This window comes from Physella acuta, unplaced genomic scaffold, assembly GCF_028476545.2.
Source record: "Physella acuta isolate Inbredline_101_S28 unplaced genomic scaffold, ASM2847654v3 ptg001935l, whole genome shotgun sequence".
Classification (NCBI taxonomy): domain Eukaryota; kingdom Metazoa; phylum Mollusca; class Gastropoda; family Physidae; genus Physella; species Physella acuta.
The window spans coordinates 3250-21421 of NW_026733440.1; the positions used below are offsets into that span (position 1 = coordinate 3250).

The 18172-nt window shown below is 41.5% G+C and overlaps 2 protein-coding genes across 2 annotated transcripts; one reads left to right on the forward strand and one right to left on the reverse strand.

Annotated features, from left to right (window-relative positions):
• Positions 1 to 725: 725 nt before the first annotated feature.
• On the reverse strand, positions 726 to 13322 carry LOC131931282 (tektin-3). Its single transcript, XM_059288023.1, has 9 exons — positions 13094 to 13322; positions 9940 to 10124; positions 8922 to 9222; positions 8010 to 8163; positions 7280 to 7390; positions 4083 to 4271; positions 3132 to 3240; positions 2338 to 2505; positions 726 to 1262 (listed from the first exon to the last, which is right to left on the reverse strand). Exons 1-9 carry the CDS (start codon positions 13164 to 13166, stop codon positions 972 to 974), a joined length of 1581 nt encoding a protein of 526 aa, XP_059144006.1. The 5' UTR covers positions 13167 to 13322; the 3' UTR covers positions 726 to 971.
• A 938-nt stretch (positions 13323 to 14260) lies between these two features.
• On the forward strand, positions 14261 to 17549 carry LOC131931277 (uncharacterized). The gene is made up of 4 exons (XM_059288019.1): positions 14261 to 14416; positions 14749 to 14938; positions 15382 to 15531; positions 16625 to 17549. The coding sequence occupies exons 1-4, from the start codon at positions 14372 to 14374 to the stop codon at positions 16816 to 16818; spliced, it is 579 nt and encodes a 192-aa protein (XP_059144002.1). The 5' UTR covers positions 14261 to 14371; the 3' UTR covers positions 16819 to 17549.
• The last annotated feature ends 623 nt before the right edge of the window (positions 17550 to 18172 follow it).

An 18172-nucleotide genomic window follows, 5' to 3' on the forward strand; every position in this document is an offset into this window, starting at 1 on the left:
CACTGGTATACAACATAGACCTACCCACAAATGACACTGGTATACAACATAGACCTACCCACAAATGACACTGGTATACAACATAGACCTACCACAAATGACAATGGTATACAACATAGACCTACCCACAATAAGACAATACGAAGTTTGACTAACCATCTGCTATTGTACAACATGTCCATCATTTTTACTGTACCTAGATTGTATGCATCTGATTTTAGTACTGTTTTTTTTCCAATACATTCTAAGAAGTTTCATTGTTCTCACAAGGACGCAAACACCAGTCAATGATCTAAATCAACACATATATTTGTCACAACGACATACATAAGGCCCAGATGGGTTCACATTTCTAAATTTGTGACAAACACACTATTTCTTTATGGGTCATATTTCTAAATATGTCGTCACACTATATGAGTCTAAGGAGATGACCAACTGAAATATTTCTAACACTAAGGTTTTTCCTGATAAGTATTCACGTTTGAGAAGTCATTTTTTTTCGCCTACAAAACTCACCTCTTTGATATTTTAAATGTCAGAGAGACTAAAATACTTTATGCTTACATCAACTCCTACTAACATTTCAGGTTTGTGATTGTTGTTGATAAATATTGACTAGTGGAGTCTTCTTAACAGAATAGGCAACTTGCCAAATTTAAGCTAGCATATTTGGCAACTTGGGGATAATTTTTTTCTAACGGAAACTGAAAAAAACACATTCGTCATTCTTGAGCTTTATTCATCTTTCATTGAAAACATTATGAATTTTTATATGTGTTAACATTAGGAGCTTTTTTGTGGGATTAGTCGACATTTTAAATTGAAAAAACAAACACCTGGTGTATCTTCAATTTAATGTCTATAGGGAGGTTTGAAACCAGATGCTAGTTGAAGAAATAGAAATTTAGAATAATAGTTATGAATCAATATTTTATTTTTCTCGAAATAGACAAAACAGACAGCGGCCATCAACCCACGGCCACCAGTCGCGGGGCCATGGGGAAAGTTTTTCTCATGGCCATGCACTTCTCGCGGTCGATGAACAGGGTGGTGTTCTTGATGGAGAGGTCCTGCTCCAGGGCGCCCTTGGTCCGCAGGAGGGCCTGCAGGGCGTTCTCGGCCTCACGCAGTTTGTGCTGCAGGTGGTCCACAGTGTCCGTGATCTCCCCCACCTCCTCCACCAGCCGGTTGTGGGCGGCGTCACGGCACAGCTCCACGTTGGGCCGCCGGAGCCGGGTGTCGAGCCGGGTCTGGGCCACCTGGGGGGTGGATACAAGTATTACATTAAGGTCTTAGGAATCTGAGGGGGGGGGGGGGTGGATACAAGTAAGACATTAAGGTCTGGGCAATATAAAGGGGGGGGGGGTAAAGAAACACGTATCACATTAAGGTCTGGGCAACATTAAGGGAGAGGGGGGGGGGGAGAAACAAGTATGACATTAAAATCTGAGCAATCTGAGGGGGGAGGGAGGAGAAACAAGTAACACATCAAGGGATAAACGTTCATATATCAACGTCGAGTACTCGACCTATAACTACCCATTCGGTTGTAAATTGCGATGTGCACCGACACTTTACCTAACAATTCGATTGTAACTCGCAATGTGCACCGACCCTTTATCAAAACAATCAGTTGCAAATCGCAAATTTTTAGTGCGCATTATTCCCAAAATAAAATACTACACCAGAATTTAACTGTGCTTATAGGGAGAGCTCACACAATCCCCATTAGTGCACATTAGCCCTAAAATAAATATTACACCATAATTTTACTGCACTACGTTGAGACAGCTAATAGAATCCCGTTAGTGCATATGCGCCCTAAATTAAATATTACACCATAATTTTACTGCACTACGTTGAGACAGCTAATAGAATCCCGTTAGTGCATATGCGCCCTAAAATAAATATTACACCATAATTTTACTGCGCTACGTTGAGACAGCTAATAGAATCCCGTTAGTGCATATGCGCCCTAAAATAAATATTACACCATAATTTTACAGCGCTATACTGAGACAGCTTATAGAATCCCGTTAGTGCATATGCGCCCTAAAATAAATATTACACCATAATTCAACTGCGCTATACTGAGACAGCTTATAAAATCACGTTAGTGTGCATGTGCCCTAAAATAAATATTACACCCTAATTTTACTGAGCTACGTTGAGACAACTAATAGAATCCCCGTGAGTGCGCATGCGCCCTAAAATAAATATTACACCCTAATTTTACTGAGCTACGTTGAGACAACTAATAGAATCCCCGCGAGTGCGCATGCGCCCCAACATAACCACTCCCTGTATCCTGGCCTTACGATGTAACCAACCCACCTGCATCGGCGCCTCCTTATCCTGAATCGACTTCTTGAGAAGCTCGATGTTCTTCTCCATGTCGAAGATCTCCTGGAGCGTCCTGTTGAGATGCAGCTGGATCTTATTCCTGGCATCGGTCGTCTCCTGGATGCGGTGGCACAGGGCGGTGTTGACGGCGTTCCATTCCTGCGATGCCAGATGTTTCAGTTTAGAGACATTGGTTTATTGCATGCTGACTACTATGTGATTAGTTAAAAACTTGATGAGTGATGTAGTAATGTTTAACACGAGCTGAGTTGAATTAAAATCAAGACAGAAATTAACACTTTGACTTAAGTCCAAGCTAGGTGCAATAAAATAAAGCTAAAGTGCTCCAATGAAACACAGGCACTGTTTTGATGCCTGTGAATATTATTCGGTAGCGTATTTGGTCTATGATTTTTCTCTTTAACGAGCTGATCATAAATGACTTCAGACAACTGAAATTACTACTTTTATCTTTCTGGTTGCATAACAATACAAATAGCCAGACCCACCTATAATGACGTAATAATGCTGTTCTAACCTTGCTAAAAATAACACGAGCTACAATAAAACTTAACGGGAATTTTTTTCTTCTTGCTAATACATAATTAACCCTGTTACTTTACCTGTACCTTCCTCTCCTACTTAACATATCGTCAGATATACTGGAACCTTCTCTACCTTTGTCCTAAGTGACGTAATCTATGAACACCACCCCCACCCTCCCCCGAGCCCCATATGTTAAAATGTTGAGCACTAAACAAATCCACCGAACTACATTAACTCACCATCCACATCTCGTTGTTGCACGTGTTGATGACGCTCTCTATCTCACTTCTCATGTTTTTAGAGGCCAACCTCTCAGACTGTGAGCGCTGGATATTGTCATTGGTGTACCTATATAAGGGAATATATTGTCATTGGTGTACCTATATAAGGGAATATATTGTCATTGGTGTACCTATATAAGGGAATGTATTGTCATTGGTGTACCTATATAGGGAATATATTGTCATTGGTGTACCTATATAAGGGAATATATTGTCATTGGTGTACCTATATTGAGGAATATATTGTCATTGGTGTACATATATTGAGGAATATATTGTCATTGGTGTACATATATAAGGGAATATATTGTCATTGGTGTACCTATATTGAGGAATATATTGTCATTGGTGTACCTATATAAGGGAATATATTGTCATTGGTGTACCTATATAAGGGAATATATTGTCATAGGTGTACCTGTATATGGGAATATATTGTCATTGGTGTACATATATAAGGGAATATTGTCATTGGTGTACCTGTATAAAGGAATATATTGTCATTGGTGTACATATATAAGGGAATATATTGTCATTGGTGAACCTATATAAGGGAATATATTGTCATTGGTGTACCTATATTGAGGAATATATTGTCATTGGTGTACCTATATAAGGGAATATATTGTCATTGGTGTACCTATATAAGGGAATACATTGTCATTGGTGTACCAATATAAGGGAATATATTGTCATTGGTGTACCTATATAGGGAATATATAATATTGTCATTGGTGTACCTATATAAGGGAATATATCGACATTGGTGTACCTGCTTGGCCCACATCAGACAGACACCGAGGTCAAATTGACCCAAGTCACACAGACAGAGGTCAACTTGACCCACATCACAGAGACACCGAGGTCAACCTGACCCACATCACCCAGACAATGACGTCACCAACTCACTTGGCCCACGTCTCCGGCACGCTGATCGTGTTGTCAATCCTGTGAACACCGTCGTGGTAGGCAATGCCGCGGCTGGTGTTCCTCAAGGAGTGGGTGGTCGTGTCCAGGTTCTCGGCAATGAATTTGTCCCCGGAGTCTCTCTCTAGCTCGTGCTGTGCTGCTCTGTTCAGGCCAAGCTGGACGTTCGCTCTGAAAGGTGGACCGGAAGTGCCAGATTAGTCAAGGATAACATTTATTTTATTGCTTTTTTTTCCTACGGTAATTAGCCTGTAATATATATATATATATATATATATATATATATATATATATATATATATATATATATATATATATATATATATATATATATATATATATATATATATATATATATATATATATAATTAAATGTATTTCTTGTCGAACGTTGTTCAGTGGTTGAGCTTATTAAAATGAAAATAACCAAGATAAAAAAAAAATGGGTTATAGCTTTAATTATTTCATGGAATTGTAACGTTTTTGTGTGTGTTGGGAGTGGGGGTGGGATGGGGGTGTCTTTTTTTTTGTGACAACATGTGACGTTAGGCGTGAGATGGAGGCAGGGTATTAAAGCGATATCACATTATTGTGCACTACCCGTGCAGTAAAACATATTTCTCCCAGTTACAAGGAGAAATGTCAACAGGGTGGGGACCGAACTTTTCTCTACCACATGCTGCTATCTGTTGGGACCTGAGTTTTTTTTTTTATCCCAAGGCTTTTTCTTACACTACTTGGCGTGGTTGGATGTTAGAGCGCACGATTGCTAACCCGAAAGTTTGTAGTTCGGACCCCGGGCTCGTGTCCACCCAGTTAGGGAAAGTAAAGGACATAGTGCTGACCACACTATCCCTTCATTAGCCAAGGTTACAGAAACAGATCAACCCTACTTTATGTCCTATGGACCGCTAGGTTCGACAGAGCTACTTTAATTTGACACTCAATTTCATTGACTTATGGGTTAAAAGGCGAATTTGATTACGGGTGTGGGGTAATCTACCTACCACTCTCGTCTCGACCACGCCATGCTAGTTACCTGACTTTGACCACGTCATGTTAGTGTTACCTGTCTTTGGCCACGTCATGTTAGTGTTACCTGTCTTTAACCACGTCATGTTAGTGTTACCTGTCTTTGACCACGCCATGCTAGTGTTACCCGCCTTTGACCACGTCATGCTAGTGTTACCCGCCTTTGACCACGTCATGTTAGTGTTACCTGTCTTTGACCACGTCATGCTAGTGTTACCTGTCTTTGACCACGCAAGTGTTACCTGTCTTTGACCACGTCATGTTAGTGTTACCTGTCTTTGACCACGTCATGCTAGTGTTACCTGTCTTTGACCACGCCATGCTAGTGTTACCTGTCTTTGACCACGTCATGTTAGTGTTACCTATCTTTGACCACGCAAGTGTTACCTGTCTTTGAGCACGCCATGCTTGTGTTACCTGTCTTTGACCACGCCATGCTAGTGTTACCTGTCTTTGACCACGCCATGCTAGTGTTACCTGTCTTTGACCACGTCATGCTAGTGTTACCTGTCTTTGACTACGTCATGCTAGTGTTACCTGTCTTTGACCACGTCATGTTAGTGTTACCTGTCTTTGGCCACGTCATGTTAGTGTTACCTGTCTTTAACCACGTCATGTTAGTGTTACCTGTCTTTGACCACGCCATGCTAGTGTTACCCGCCTTTAACCACGTCATGCTAGTGTTACCCGCCTTTGACCACGTCATGTTAGTGTTACCTGTCTTTGACCACGTCATGCTAGTGTTACCTGTCTTTGACCACGCAAGTGTTACCTGTCTTTGACCACGTCATGTTAGTGTTACCTGTCTTTGACCACGTCATGCTAGTGTTACCTGTCTTTGACCACGCCATGCTAGTGTTACCTGTCTTTGACCACGTCATGTTAGTGTTACCTGTCTTTGACCACGCAAGTGTTACCTGTCTTTGAGCACGCCATGCTTGTGTTGCCTGTCTTTGACCACGCCATGCTAGTGTTACCTGTCTTTGACCACGTCATGCTAGTGTTACCTGTTTTTGACCGCGTCATGCTAGTGTTACCTGTCTTTGACCACGTCATGCTAGTGTTACCTGTCTTTGACCACGCAAGTGTTACCTGTCTTTGACCACGCCATGCTAGTGTTACCTGTCTTTGACCACGCAAGTGTTACCTGTCTTTGACCACGTCATGCTAGTGTTACCTGTCTTTGACCACGTCATGCTAGTGTTACCTGTCTTTGACCACGTCATGCTAGTGTTACCTGTCTTTGACCACGCCATGCTAGTGTTACCTGTCTTTGACCACGCCATGCTAGTGTTACCTGTCTTTGACCACGCCATGCTAGTGTTACCTGTCTTTGACCACGTCATGCTAGTGTTACCTGTCTTTGACCACGCCATGCTAGTGTTACCTGTCTTTGACCACGTCATGCTAGTGTTACCTGTCTTTGACCACGCCATGCTAGTGTTACCTGTCTTTGACCACGCAAGTGTTACCTGTCTTTGACCACGCCATGCTAGTGTTACCTGTCTTTGACCACGCAAGTGTTACCTGTCTTTGACCACGCCATGTTAGTGTTACCTGTCTTTGACCACGCAAGTGTTACCTGTCTTTGACCACGTCATGCTAGTGTTACCTGTCTTTGACCACGTCATGCTAGTGTTACCTGTCTTTGACCACGTCACGCAAGTGTTACCTGTCTTTGACCACGCCATGCTAGTGTTACCTGTCTTTGGCCACGCCATGCTAGTGTTACCTGTCTTTGACCACGTCATGCTAGTGTTACCTGTCTTTGACCACGTCATGCTAGTGTTACCTGTCTTTGACCACGCAAGTGTTACCTGTCTTTGACCACGTCATGCTAGTGTTACCTGTCTTTGACCACGTCATGCTAGTGTTACCTGTCTTTGACCACGTCATGCTAGTGTTACCTGTCTTTGACCACGTCATGCTAGTGTTACCTGTCTTTGACCACGTCATGCTAGTGTTACCTGTCTTTGACCACGTCATGCTAGTGTTACCTGTCTTTGACCACGTCATGTTAGTGTTACCTGTCTTTAACCACGTCATGTTAGTGTTACCTGTCTTTGACCACGTCATGCTAGTGTTACCTGTCTTTGACCACGTCATGCTAGTGTTACCTGTCTTTGACCACGCCATGCTAGTGTTACCTGTCGATCGTGTTCCTCATCCTCTCCTGGCACCGTTTGATCAGGTCGACTTCTCTGATCAGTTCCTTCTCTGGTTTATCATGTACGAGGTCAATAGACTGGCGTTTCTCCCTAGACGATGTGAGCAGATATTGGAAACATGAGTTCATTCACTAACGACAGACACTCGTATTTAATCAGTGCCACAACGACATAGCCACAATAATTAGCTAATTTCTGCATGGATCAAAATTTGTAAGCTACTAATTAAGGAAACAAATCTCTCAGTTTTAAAGAAACTATCATTTGTTCTAACTGCCCTATGTCATAAATGTAACACGTCCACTAGATGCCCTATATCATATATTTAACAAGCCCATCAACTGTCCATGGCATACATATAACAAGCCCACCAACAACCCATGTCACACATTTAACAAGCCCACCAAGAACACATGTCATACATTTAACAAGCCCACCACTACCCTATGTCATACATTTAACAAGCCCACCAACTGCCCATGTCATACATTTAACAAGCCCACCAACTGCCCATGTCATACATTTAACAAGCCCACCACTACTCTATGTCATGCATATAACAAGCCCACCAACTGCCTATGTCATACATTTAACAAGCCCACCAACTGCCCATGTCATACATTTAACAAGCCCACCAACTGCCCATGTCATACATTTAACAAGCCCACCACTACTCTATGTCATGCATATAACAAGCCCAACACCACACCTGTTATACAGACACTCCTGGGCTATGTGCAGGGGATTCTCCGTCTCTGCCAGGTTTTTCTCCAGGATTCTCTTGGCCTCGTTCAGGGCGTTGGTCTCTGTGATCATCAGCTCCAGCTCGTGGTTCAGCTCGGTCTTCCAGAAGTTGATGTCGCCTGGAGAGGCAGGGAGAAGTAGGGAGAGGTAAGGAGAGGTAGGAGAGGGTGAGAGAGTATCAACTAGATGCGAACAGGCAGTTGTATTAAACATCAAGGCACCCAGTTACATCACCAGTACACATTTTGAAGTAAGTTTGTGTCCTTTACAGAAAACTATAGGAGAAAATGCCGGGATGGAACACACTAGGCCTCGTTCACATCGTCCCATATCTACATCACTGAAAACATTATTTCATTTCATCTACGCTTTTTGCAAAAACTGTTAACATAGATTTAAGCCCCACGAACTATACATTCTAGAATAGCATGCTCATCAAATAAAGACAAAGGATCAAAAAGTTTACTTAAGTGATCCTAACCAAAACTTCTTCCATGTCAATGCTGTGATGATTTTAACACGTATAAAAAGTTGCATGTCAAAATCTATTCTAATTATTTAAACTGTTAAAACATAGTCCGACATCAAAACATTTCAACGCAACTCAGCAGAGTTTATTTTTAACACCCCCTCCCCTCCGGCCAGCTTTACCAACGTTCTTTGCAAGCAATACAAGCACTGGTTTGAGTCTTGAAATTAAAACATTACCCCCCCCCCTCCCAACTTTATAGCACAACACTGACGTTTCGATCAAAACATGACTCCCCCCCCCCCCCATTTTATTACAACCCAAATTTAGCGCTGAGTCTAACAATGAATGACAGCCCCCCCCCCCCCCACACACCCACACACGCCGACTCAGCACGACCCGACTCACCAATTCTTTCGCCCAATCTTTTCCCGACATCGGCCTGCGTGCGTTTGGTCTTGTCATCATACTCCTTACACAGCCGCATCGTGTCCATCCGCAGCCGCTCCGACCCCCCACGGACCCTGTCTGAGGCCAGGTAGTTCCCCTGGTTGGAGGCCATCCAGTCGTTGGGGGTGAAGCGGGTGTACAGGGCGTTTCTGGCAGCGGCGAAGACGGGCGGCACCTTGAGACTGTCAAGCTCTGAGAGTTGAGTTCTGGCTGACATGGGGTCGGGCATGCTTCGGGTGATAGCAGAGCACGGGTTGACCTGGGGTGGATGTGTACATCAGCATGTCTATACATTCAGCTGCTGTATGTGTCGTTTATATGTCTATATGTGTATACATGTAGCTAAAACAGTTTTTAACGTGAGTTCAACATTTCTACACATTCAGCTTTTGTATGTGTCGTTTATATGTCTATATGTGTATAAATGTAGCTAAAACCGTTTTTAACGTAAGTTCAACATTTCTACACATTCAGCTGTTGTATGTGTCGTTTATATGTCTATATGTGTATAAATGTAGCTAAGTCCGCATTTAACGTACGTAAGTTTCCTGTCAAATTTGTATTTTGAGTGGGTACTTTTGATGTTGTTAGGGTCAGGGTAGGGTCAAGTTTAGGGTTAGGTTTAGGATAAGAATCACCAGGACAGTGCAAGTATTTTGGTTTAGCTTAGACTCAGAGTTGGGATAACGATTAGGGCTGTAGAGAAGGTAAAGCTGAAGTTTTAGATCAGGTTTAAAGCCAGGGTTAGAAATATAATAAGGGTTAGGGACAGATATTAGGACCATGGTTATTGTATGACACGGCCTTGATATCAGGAACATATATCAGCAAAAAAACAACAACATACCTTTGATACCCTCAACCGGAAGTTTTACTAGTACCAAATGACCTTCACACGGCCCTTCTCTTCACATCCTAAACAGTATATAAACCATGATATAACAAGTGATATATAAGTTAAAGTTTAACAACTCACCTTTGCCGACTGGTAGTAAGTACTTGGTCGCCATGGTAACGTGGTCAGAGACCGCCGCATGGGCGAGGGTGCCGGGTACGTGTCGTAGGTCTTGTACTGGTTCTGCATGGTGCCAATGGTTGGCAGCTGGGTGAACTGAACGGCTTGACGGGGGCCGGCCATGTAGCTAGAGGTAGCTGTGGATCCTGGGGGGAGGAGAGAGTGTATCAGGGGGTGGGGGTGGGTGGAGGGAAGGTGCTAGAGGTAGCTGTGGATCCTGGGGGAAGGAGAGAGTGTATCAGGGGGTGGGGGTGGGTGGAGGGAAGGTGCTAGAGGTAGCTGTGGATCCTGGGGGGAGGAGAGAGTGTATTAGGGGGTGGGGGTGGAGGGAAGGTGCTAGAGGTAGCTGTGGATCCTGGGGAGAGGAGAGAGTGTATCAGGGGGTGGGGGTGGAGGGAAGGTGCTAGAGGTAGCTGTGGATCTTGGGGGAGAGGAGAGAGTGTATCAGGGGGTGGGGGTGGAGGGAAGGTGCTAGAGGTAGCTGTGGATCTTGGGGGAGAGGAGAGAGTGTATCAGGGGGTGGGGGTGGGTGGAGGGAAGGTGCTAGAGGTAGCTGTGGATCCTGGGAGAGAAGAGAGAGTGTATCAGGGGGTGGGGGGAGGGAAGGTGCTAGAGGTAGCTGTGGATCCTGGGAGAGAGGAGAGAGTGTATCAGAGGGTGGGGGTGGAGGGGTGTAGATTGAGGTAGCTGTGGATCCTGGGAGAGAGGAGAGAGTGTATCAGGGGGTGGGGGGAGGGGTGTAGATTGAGATAGCTGTGGATCCCGGGAGAGAGGAGAGAGTGTATCAGGGGGTGGGGGTGGAGGGGGTAGCTCGAGGTAGCTGTGGATCCTGGGAGAGAGGAGAGAGTGTATCAGGGGGTGGGGGAGGGGGTGAAGGGAAGGTGCTAGAGGTAGCTGTGGATCCTGGGGGAGAAGAGAGAGTGTCTCAGAGAGTGGGAAGGGGTTTGAGGGAAGGTGCTAGAGGTAGCTGTTGATCCTGGAAGAGAGGAGAGAGTGTATCAGGGGGAGGGGGTGGAGGGAAGGTGCTAGAAATAGCTGTGGATCCTGGGGAGAGGAGAGAGTGTATCAGAGGGTGGGGAGGGGGTGGAGGGAAGGTGCTAGAGGTAGCTGTGGATCCTGGGGAGAGGAGAGAGTGTGTCAGAGGGTGGGGGAGGGGGTGGAGGGAAGGTGCTAGAGGTAGCTGTGGATCCTGGGGGAGGAGAGAGTGTATCAGGGGGTGGGGGTGGAGGGAAGGTGCTAGAGGTAGCTGTGGATCCTGGGAGAGAGGAGAGAGTGTATCAGAGGGTGGGGGTGGAGGGAAGGTGCTAGAGGTAGCTGTGGATCCTGGGGAGAGGAGAGAGTGTATCAGAGGGTGGGAAGGGGGTGGAGGGAGTAGATTGAGGTAGCTGTGGATCCTGGGAGAGAGGAAAGAGTATCAGAGGGTGGGAAGGGGGTGGAGGGGTGTAGCTCGAGGTAGCTGTGGATCCTGGGAGATAGATGAGAGTATATCAGGGGTGTGGTGGGGGGAGGGGGGAATAGCTTGAGATAGTTGTAGATATTGGGGAGAAAAGAGTGTATCAACAGTGGTGGCGGGTGGGGGGGGGGGTAAATTGAGGTATTTGTAGATCATGTGGGAGAGAGGAGAGTATCAGGGGTGGGGAGGGGGTGAAGAGAAGTAACGAGGTAGCATTGAATACTAGGGAGGGTAACAAAAAACATAGATAGGATGATGAGTAGTAGGGTTTTTCTAGAAAGTAACAGCGTTAGAATACTTGTAGGTAATGAAAACAAAGCAGGGGTTGTATAAGTAGATACTTGTGGATGTAAAAGTAAAGTACTTATGGATATACCAGTAGGGTACTTATGAATTTATAAGTAAGGTACTTATGGATATATAAGTAGTGTACTTATGGATGGATAATTAGGGTGATTAGTAATGGATATATCTCAGGCTACACTGTAAGTTTAGTACTGACACCATCTGTACGCCTAACCATATCATTGAGTTTACACTTTGTTCTAACCATGACTAGTGCTCACTCAAACAAGTGAAGAAAATATTTAAAACTGTTTGTTTCTAGTACATGCACTATAATCCCACCCCTATCCTTAACCTAGCCTAGACCCTAGCTCTAATTCATTCTCTAACAATGATGCCCACAGAAAATAACTGAACCGATACAGTATTTTCCTGCCGGCGATTGTATACAGAAACTTATAACATCTTGACTTTAACAGCGATTAAAAATAAAAGATTATCTTGAATGCTAATTGAAACATCGATCATTAACATTTAGAGTTTCAACTCCTGGTCGCTATAATTTGCAGATTTGTTTAAACAAAACGATAAGTAGATATAAAATTAGACTTTAATAGATCTATCAGTTTTTGATAACCAATATTTCAACAAATACAAACTGTATCTAGATCTATTAGAGATTATATGGTACATAACTTTTTTCTAGGTAAATAATTGATGCTAGTTTTAGTACTTCAAACTAGTCTATGGACTATCACCATCTTTTCCCGTTCGTACCTAAGATGTATGGGACCTCGGCATAATATGTAGGGATAGTGTGGTCAGCACTTTTCCCAGCCGTCTTTTTTTTTTTAAACCCGGATTCGAACTCAATACTTTGGGGTTAGCAGTCTAGCTTACTAGGACTATGGCAGTGTTTTATAATTTATAAATAAGGTTATGATAGTCTATAAATGACTATGTTATCTGTAAGTTGATATGACAGTCTACAAACTACAAGACTATTTCATCTAGATATGTAATTTGCGATATAATATTGAAACAGAAGAACTCTGCTTCTGTTGTCTAATAGAGCCAGCAGAATCAGACCATCATAGTGTTGAAACTTATATAGATCTAGGTCTAGCTAGATCTAGCTATAGATTTAGTGTTGGATAGTTTGGGATAGTTAAATTATTAATTGTAATTTATAAACGTTTAGGAAAACTTGGAATAGTTATAATTCGAACTTTAATCAAGACATAGTATTTAGAGTCTAGATTCTAAATCTAAATCTAGATTCTAGATCTGGATATCGTTCACCATTGTTGATCTTTTCAAACATCCCCCTCCCTGTATTACTGTAAAGTTGAGCACACAATGCACGCGCCTACTCACCTAGATACTCGACGTTGCCGTAGTTGGGCGGGCCAGCCATTTGAGGCTGGGTCACCGCGCCACAGGTCGCCATATCCGTTTCGTTCTGGAACCGTTGTCCTGAAATCAGGCCAGACTTCCAGCCGACACTTGAGGATCTCCAAGACGAATCAGCTCGCCTGTAGCTGCTTGTCTGGGGAAGGAGGGTCTTCTCACGTCAACCCAGCTTTTTCTGACGTCATCGGTTGTTGTGTATGTCGTAAGCATTTTGTTTCGAGATTAACGCGATGGTTTGTTTATTATTCTATATTTAGATATAGAAGACAAAAATAGTATAATTTAATGGTTTCTTTTTAAATGGAGGGTTATTTTGCTATTGTACAGCTTTAAGCGGAAATTAGTTCTTTTTACCAATGCCCCATTATGCTGACAATACTTCCTATTTATAGGAAAAACAAAATGTATTGATCTAGCAATGTTTTTAAAATCAAAATTTTGGATCTATATAAAAAACGTAATAATAATTTTGCAAATAACGAAACAAATGATTTTTAATGTAATTATTTTTACCTTTCTCAAAGGCAATGTGAATTTAGTTTGTTTGTGTGTAGATGTATGTGTGTGTATGTGTATGTGTGTAGATGTGGGTGTTTAGATGTGGATGTGTAGATATGGGTGTGTAGATGTGGGTATTTTTATGTGGGTGTGTAGCTGTGGTTGTGTAAATAATGGTGTACATTAAATAGTTTGATAAAAACAGAACAATAAAAATTGTCTAGCATAAATCAGAGCATGTGGACATTTTACACAGATACGCACAGAAGTCGACATTTTATAAAAATAAACAAAACAGTGGACATTTTTTTAAAAATACATGCATAAGTCGACATTTTACAGAGATACATGACCTAGTCGACATTTTCCAGCGCTACGAAATCAAATTTACACCCAATATATACAAGAAGCTCGACATTTTTTTCTAAAGCGCATGTACCCGACATTTTGCTACAGTATTTTGATTGTATTGCGTTCACTGCCAATAGTCAACACACTCTAGGTATAAATCGATTTTGTATTGGCACCAGACTGTACAACTTTTTTATATGCAAATCAATGGACCGCAGCGGCCTGCCTAAAAAAAATCTCATTCCCCTCCCCAGCAGGGAGAGTATTTAAGTACACGCCAACAACACGACGTAGCAACGCACAGCACAGTGTAAACAAACAGCTAGTGTGTTCCAATGTATGTGTGTAGTGGAGGTAGACCAATAATGAAAGTGATAAAAAAGTGAATTCACTATGGCGTTTGTGAAGAGTTTTAAAGATTCCTCACTTCTATTGAAGGTAAGTGGGAGAATATTATATATATATATATATATATATATATATATATATATATATATATATATATATATATATATATATATATATATATATATATATATATATATATATATATATATATATATATATATATATATATATATATATATATATATATATATATATATATATGTGTGTGTGTGTGTGTGTGTATCAGACGCAGTCAAGAAACTATATGTTTTATGAAAGGACAAATAAACAAATAGATATATTATCAATCTCTAACTAATCAGCGGTTTAAAAAATGTGATTAGCCTAAGCCACTAGATCAAATTTTGATTCTCCGACCCCAGGTGACGGCATGTATCCTGATCATCAACATGGCCTTGGCCTGGGTGTCCTTTGTGACGGCCTCCTGGGGGGACGGGTACGGGGATGACGCGACTAAGACTAAGAAAATTAAAAAAGGTTACGGGCTGTGGAAGGAATGCAGTGATGATGAAATTGAATCTGGTTGTGTTAACTTGACCGGCTGGAATCTACGTGAGTCGTACACACACACGCACACACACACAAACACACACATATATATATATATATATATACATATATATATATATATATATATATATATATATATATATATATATATATATATATATATATATATATATGTATATATATATATATATATATATATATAACTTTAGAAAAAGCGTTTACTGTGTTAAAATTTAGACTTTTTAAAAAATATAGATTTAACCCTACTATGTACTTGTATTTAATTTAAAAGGATAACGTACATTAAAAAATAACATGGCACATACAATAATCTAACCTAAATAATAGCATTCTTAATACTAATCACAGTTTAATCTTTTGATAGTTACTGTCCTGAGTTATTTGGTCCATGAATTACTCTGTCCATGAGTAAAAAAATGACATTGTGTCATGTACATAAACGTTTTAAAATTCCAAAACTCTAGAATGGTACCGGGCAGTGCAAGCGTTTTCCATCTTTGGCTTCATGAGCGTCAACTTCTGTTTCCTGTCTGTCCTCTTGTTGATGTTCAACCCCAGCTGTCACAAGCGGAAGTCACTCCATCTGTGGGTGGCGGTTATCGGACTTTGGTCAGGTACGTCGCGTATAAAAACTTAAGTCCCTGTTTAGTAAAATTGAGTCCGTAGGACTCCGACTTGACAATATCTTTTTGGGCTTGAGTTTTTTTACTGCAGATTTCTTAGGGTGAGGGTTAAGGTCTTGGCGAGTCTACAATATGAACATCATTATGCTTGGTTTAGGGTTAGGGTTATCATAAGGGTTATCGTCTGGTATATAGGATGGGGTAAGATATATTGTTAACGGTTAGGGTTAAGATTAGAGATAGGGTCAAATTCAGTGTTAAGATTAGGGCTGAGGTCAAATCTAGGGTTAAAATAAGGGGTGGGGACAAATCTATCTAGGGTTAAGATTGGGGGTGGGGACAAATCTATCTAGGGTTAAGATTGGGGGTGGGGACAAATCTATCTAGGGTTAAGATTGGGGGTGGGGACAAATCTATCTAGGGTTAAGATTGGGGGTGGGGACAAATCTAGGGTTAAAATAAGGGGTGGGGACAAATCTATCTAGGGTTAAGATTGGGGGTGGGGTCAAATCTAGGGTTAACAATGGGGATGGGGTCAAATCTAGGGTTAAGATTGGGGATGGGGTCAAATCGAGGGTTAAGATTGGGGATGGGGTCAAATCTAGGGTTAAAATTAGGGATGTGGTAAAACCTAGGGTTAAGAATAGGGATTGGGTTAGTCCTAGATGCAAGCACATGGTCGAGGTGAGGATTAACAACAAAGGTTAAGACCAGCGTAGCAATACCAACAAAACCTAGCCTTAACTACGTTGTCCCATGTTAAACGTTACCAATACCTACACCATTCATCTCGCTTGCTCACTAACCTATGTTATAAACTAGCTAACACAAACCCTTAGAGACTTCAAGCTCAGCTAAAGTTTATCAAATCTAGTTTTACTCTAACAATAGCTTACATGGCTTGGCGACGCTACCAATTAATTTTTCTTTATAATTCACTAGCTATCAACAGTCGTGCGTACGTTTTAAAATAAAAATCAATCAAATGTAATTAATTAATCTTTCATTAAACCTTTAAGCCTGTTATGTGTTTAATCAATCTCCCCCACCCCCATCCCCCACCCCCTTGTGTCTACCATTCCAGCCATCAGCTACACAGTATCCATCATCGTGTTTGGGGTGGGGTTCGACTCGTCCTTCACCGACAGCTCACTGCCCAATCAGTACCTGGAGTACGGGTGGGCGTTGGCCATAGTAGTGGCCGTGTTCCAAGTCTTCGTCGGCCTCATCATGATAATCGAGTCCAGGAGTATCGATGCCAAGTTCATGGACTTGTAGGGAGTATCGATGCCAAGTTCATGGACTTGTAGGGAGTATCGATGCCAAGTTCATGGACTTGTAGGGAGCATCGATGCCAAGTTCATGGACTTGTAGGGAGTATCGATGCCAAGTTCATGGACTTGTAGGGAGTATCGATGCCAAGTTCATGGACTTATAGGGAGTATCGATGCCAAGTTCATGGACTTGTAGGGAGTATCAATGCCAAGGTCATGGACTTGTAGGGAGTACCGATGCCAAGTTCATGGATTTATAAGGAGTATCGATGCCAAGTTCATGGACTTATAGAAGGTTATTTCTGCCAAGTTCATGAAATTATTAATCGTTCTTTCTATTTGTGTATGGGTTCTTCTCCTTTATGTCAAGTTCAAGGATTTATAAATAATTGTTTATGCCAAGTAAATGGATTTATAAACAGTTCTCCATGTATGTGTATGTGTTCCTTGTTTTAACGTCGTTCTTTCTCTCCATGTATATGGATTCATCATCCCTTATGTCTCGCTTGAATTACAAGTTTATGTATTTATAGCTAGGTCTTTCTGTCGATGTGCATATGGGTTCGTCGTTTAAATGCCACATTCATAGATTTATAAATTATTTTAAAAAAGCTCTGCGTTGTTCTGTGTGTATGGGTTTCTACCGTTATTTCATGTTTACTTTAAATTTTACTGTAACAATATTTCAGAGTTCCCATGCCGTATTTCGACAGGTTCGTATGAATAAAACATCCGTAAAACCCAAGATTTAATTTAGTTTGTTATCCTTCATGTTAGCATGACAGGTCAGACTAAACTAGGCTATTCCTACAACGAAACGCTTTTTTAAAAAGAATAAACAGCTGCATTACAACATTCAGGTTTTACTTTAAAAGTTAGGTATTTAATACTGTTTATATTGCATTAAATTTATTGCGTATTTTACTATCTAGTTATGTTTACCATCTTATTACTAAAGGGAAACAACTGAAACAGTGTTAATACAATCTATCGGTTGTATCCCATGACAAATACAAATCCAGTTATATAGGTAAGGGGAAATAATATAAACGCCTACTTGTGCAAAATATCGATTGTTTCCCTTGTAATGCACAAAACTCCCAGTGGTTTTTATTTACTTTTCAAAAATAAATATTTTATCTTAAACATAACTGAGAATGAAAAAAACCAACTAAAAGCTGTACTGTTAATGTTCATTTGGAAAATATTAGGACAATTAAATTAAATAGCTATCCATTGATTTAAAAACCACAAGCAATTAAAAAAAAACATTGTACCCCACCTAGAAACTTTCTCACACGCTACGTTGGAATAAAAAAAAGTATTACTGTTGTAAATCTGTATCAGTTTACTCAAGC